The sequence below is a fragment of the Coffea eugenioides genome, chromosome 1 (genome assembly GCF_003713205.1).
Source record: "Coffea eugenioides isolate CCC68of chromosome 1, Ceug_1.0, whole genome shotgun sequence".
In the NCBI taxonomy this organism is placed as follows: Eukaryota; Viridiplantae; Streptophyta; class Magnoliopsida; order Gentianales; family Rubiaceae; genus Coffea; species Coffea eugenioides.
The window spans coordinates 26,256,016-26,260,477 of NC_040035.1; the positions used below are offsets into that span (position 1 = coordinate 26,256,016).

General features: G+C 35.8%; 1 protein-coding gene across 1 annotated transcript; it reads right to left on the reverse strand.

The window, feature by feature from the left end:
• Positions 1 to 386: 386 nt before the first annotated feature.
• LOC113769460 lies at positions 387 to 2,579 on the reverse strand. The gene is made up of 7 exons (XM_027313911.1): positions 2,474 to 2,579; positions 2,115 to 2,371; positions 1,918 to 2,043; positions 1,667 to 1,759; positions 1,491 to 1,592; positions 537 to 773; positions 387 to 407 (listed from the first exon to the last, which is right to left on the reverse strand). Exons 1-7 carry the CDS (start codon positions 2,577 to 2,579, stop codon positions 387 to 389), a joined length of 942 nt encoding a protein of 313 aa, XP_027169712.1.
• Between the last annotated feature and the right edge of the window lie 1,883 nt (positions 2,580 to 4,462).

The following is a 4,462-nucleotide window of genomic DNA, read 5'->3' on the forward strand; positions in this document are numbered from 1 at the left end:
ACATCATATTGCATTAGCCCTGTATACCATCCGGATTTTATACCCAAAAGCAGAAATCACATTTCATCCTGCCTACACAATGTAGATTCTAATTTTTGGAATAATAAAGTTATTAGTACCACCTTATAAAGAAAAACCAAAGTGATTTACATTTTCATAGTAATTAGCACAATACAATCAGCCAAACTGGTGCAAAAGTACATCATCCAAGCAACTCACATGGCTACTATGTCAACAAATTACATGCTGATTCAGAGATTTTTCAACAGTCATGAGTATTGCAATAGCATTGCCAATACATATCAAAGAAGCAATAGTTCGACAAGAATTCAACAAAAACGCATTGACAATGCCTTCAAAAAACAGCCATTTGACCTAAGGATCCTTTAGTTTTCTTCAATATTCACCTACAAGTGTCATAAACCAAGAAATAGGAGTTACAAATCACATCTACAGCTCTTCTTTTACAGTTTTAATGTTAGAAAATAAATAAAAACTAAGTTAAACAAATGATAAAGATAAGATAAAAAGATTACTAGGTTTATTGGCCAAGGAATAGCTACTCCAATTGCATCTCCAATCTTGAGAAAATTATGGTATGGCCTCATTAGCTCTTCATCATTCTCCACAAGCACATTCACATGGATTTCACACCAATGTGATCCCAAAGGTGTGTCACCAACTTCAGCAGTTGGATCCAAATTTCTAACCACTCCAACAGCACAAATTTTGTTTGAATCAACCATGCTTCTTATTGTAACTTTATCCCCAACCTTGAAAACAAATTTTATAAAGCGTATAACTACATATAAGAGAGTAGGTCTTGAACAGAAATTCAACACATAGCACCACAAGAACCAACCCAAATTTCAGATATTGATATCCTAGCAAAAATGACAGCCACAACAAGTACCACAACCAAAGTGCAATCCATTACAATCAATAATGATATCCAAAACAAGAATCTCAACAATTAAGTAACATATAGCAATTACGAACATATTCATGAAAATCATTTGTGAATGCAGCATCTAAAGAAAGTCATAATTGAACTGTTTATTACCTTTATCGACCAAAGAATAGCATTTGATGACTATGAAGTAGATCTTTGCTGAGATGGTGAACTTTGTCCTTGTGATCTTCCTTATTGAATTGATTCTAGTTGCTGAATTCTTCGCTCCATTTTTGACAATGCAGTACTTTGTTCCATAACCAAGCGAAAACATGTTGAACGACTTGGTATATCACCCCACAAATCAGATTGTGTAACTCCTAAATCATATGTACGAACTCTTCCACTCATTTCTTCACCCATTACTTTTGTAAACACGTCATTCCTACACATACTATCTTCTTCTCCTTCTGGAAGTTGATTTTTTAAGCTTTCCATCTCCTCTTAAAATTAACAATTCAAAGTTACTATATGCTCGTTCTTATTGTAATAGAAAAAGCCTGTTTATGAATGGAGGGAATAAGCAGCAATAACATACCATTTTTTCCCCAACTTCATAACTAGATGGCACCCCATTAGAATTAGTGTAGCATATGGTGCACATATATGCTCTAGAGAGAGAATGCCCAACCTCTTTTTCCTATAAATAATAGTACATCCAAAGAATATATCAGAATAAAAAATTAGATGTTGTTACCAATTTATATGTTATACCTTATCTACTCGAACTTGAGTAAATAGCTTTTTCCTTGCACTAGGATTCATCTTTTTCTTCCCTCGGTGCTCCTTGTTTGTTGCAGATATTTTCTACATAGTTAAACATAACACAAAATAATCAAATATAGGCAAATAGAAAAAAGGATCATGACTATGACAACATTTCATACCTTTGACTCTTCGAAATGCCATTTAGTCAAGATATTTCTCCATTACTGTGGAAGAACTCGTTTTGGTCTTTTAAGCACCTGACTTTCAATTGACTCATTTGGATTGAAATAAGCTCTTTTGAGAGCATGCTTCCAGCTTCTCCGTTTCTTTCCTAATGATTCCTTAACTCGTTCTTCTATGCCAATAGGAAGATCAAATTTTTCCTGTAATATTGAATACTTCATTAAAAGAGTACAAGCATTCAACTAATATAGTAGATTCGAGAAATAGATACCTTTACTACATTTATCATGTCATTCTTTAAAGACTTGGGAACCTTACGCCAACTATCAACGTCAAAAGGTGCATATTTTTCAATTCTTGCCAATGCTCCCAAAAATTTATTGAATTTGCTTCTATTTGTACTTATTGGCTCACCAAGTCTATTGAATTTCACTTTAATTCGCTTGTTAGTACCATGTCTACCCCAAATATGTCTCATATAAGTTGGTCCTCGAGTCTTCTTAGGCTCCTCGTCATCAGAACCACCACCTGCAAGTGTAATAGACAATTATGACATATCTTATGAAGTAGAAACTATTGTTATAGATATATTTAAATGAACTAAAAAGTAATTAGTAATGAATAACATACCAGTGCCTTCCTCATTTTTCAAATTGTATTCATTTTCAGGATCTTCATCACGCAATAGAAAACTCCTTTTTCCTCGATAGCTTTTTTCTTCTCTTGTTCTCGCCATATTTGTATAACTAAAATTTTAAATTGTAAATTTATGGAAATAATCAAGAAAGTGTACAGCTAACAGCATATTACCATGAAAATTCATCAAGAAAATGTATAGCTAACAGCTAACGGCATATTACCATAATCAAGAAAGTTCACCTTCATCTTCATTTCTACTTGGTTGATTGAACTTGGTTATCACTTCATCAGACACGTAGAGAGAGCAAAATGTCAAGCACTCATCAACTAGGTACCCCTCTGCAATTGAACCTTTAGGCCGACTTCAATTTTGGACATAATTTTTCAAAGTGCATAGGTACCTATGACAATTACTGTGACAACCCCATCTCACCCTAAGGCGAACCAGAGGGTTCGGCGGGCCGCCTGTCCGGCTCTCGCCAGGACTCAGTCGTTCACTAAAGTCCTCAAATGAATTACAAGAATAAACCTCAAATATACATCACATGGTCCACAAATATACATCCAAGTCTCCAATAATTACATGTCACAAATGCAGCGGAAACAATTCCCAACTATACATAAAATGATTCCAAATCCAAATTGTACAACATAAAGGCCATCCATTCACGTGAATAAGCACAACAAGTCCTGCCTTCGCCTTGAGCCCTGTGGAAGGGAATAAAATATTTTTGGGGTGAGCTAGAAGCTCAGCGAGTAACCAGAAAATCAGTAATCAAATCGGTTTAACAATATTTCTTTTCAATGATGTCATAAATCACATGATAAGTCCAGAAACGATTACAGCATTTACAAAACATTAAATATGGAGTATCAATAATTCAAGAAACATGTACAATGAAAAGCGATAGTAACATTCATGAAAAGGATACGTTCATTTTTTTATAAATAATCCCTCGTTCATCTTTTTATTCGTTCATCTTTTTTTTTTCCGGACGTTGGCCGGTCTCCACCCATCCGGACGTAGCCGGACTCCACCCATCCGGACGTAGCCGGACTACAAGGTAATACTCGAGTATACCAAATTCACCCAGGGTCACCATATCGTCCGACCGAGTCCGCTTCTGGCTCGAGTCGATCGGTAACGAAGGGCAGTGGCCAGTTCAGCCAAACGGCTTACATTCATGCGCAACTAGCATTTAATCATTAATCATTGAAAATTTCATATTTATTTAGGTCGAGTGCGATAAAGTACACACTCGCCTAGAAAACTTGTTTTAACAATCATTGAAAGCACTTAACACATTATCAATCAATAATAACAAGCCAATAAGTCAAGGAAATAAAGCAAACAAGGACACTCACATGTAAGCACGCATGATATGCAAGAAAACAGTTCAAAAGTAACTTTGGAAACAGGTCAAAAGTAAATAAGACAAGAAAACAGTTCAAAAGTAACTTTGGAAACCGTTCAAAAGTAAATAATGCAGGAAACGGTTCATAATTAACTTTAGAAATAGTTTGAAGTCACTCACCTCCATGGCTCAGAAACCATCCATCATATATCATTGTCTTGCTCAAATCCAAGTCTTAGATCACAAACTCAAGGCAAACAAGTCCTTTAAAAGTTCGGACAGCACCTCCCCTGAATTTGTTTACTTTTCCAGCCATCACGGCTTCATTATATTTCTCATTCAAACCCAAAGGTACACACACAACAACAAGTTCATCCAATAGCCATTCAGCAAGCTCCAAGTAGTACAAATACAAGTCAAGCTAGGGAAAAGTCCGGAAATGAAAGTTAAGCTCAAAACCAGAAAAACAGTTTTGACGTCCTTTTGCGGTAATGGCACCAAAGGTACTACGAGTATCGAATGGGGGTCCAAGACCCACCGTTTCGAAGCTAAGAGACAGGGCTACAATATTACAGAAGGTCACTCAACACAGTTTCGAGTGTAACCAGGTCAAAAATGCAAGATA

Coding starts and splice junctions, on each gene's coding strand:
- LOC113769460 (XM_027313911.1), bottom strand. CDS start 2,579: ATGGCGAGAACAAGAGAAGAAAAAAGCTATCGAGGAAAAAGGAGTTTT. Junction 1,760..1,917: donor ATGAGTCAATTGAAAGTCAG/GTGCTTAAAAGA, acceptor TTAACTATGTAG/AAAATATCTGCAACAAACAA. Junction 408..536: donor TTCCTTGGCCAATAAACCTA/GTAATCTTTTTA, acceptor TGACACTTGTAG/GTGAATATTGAAGAAAACTA.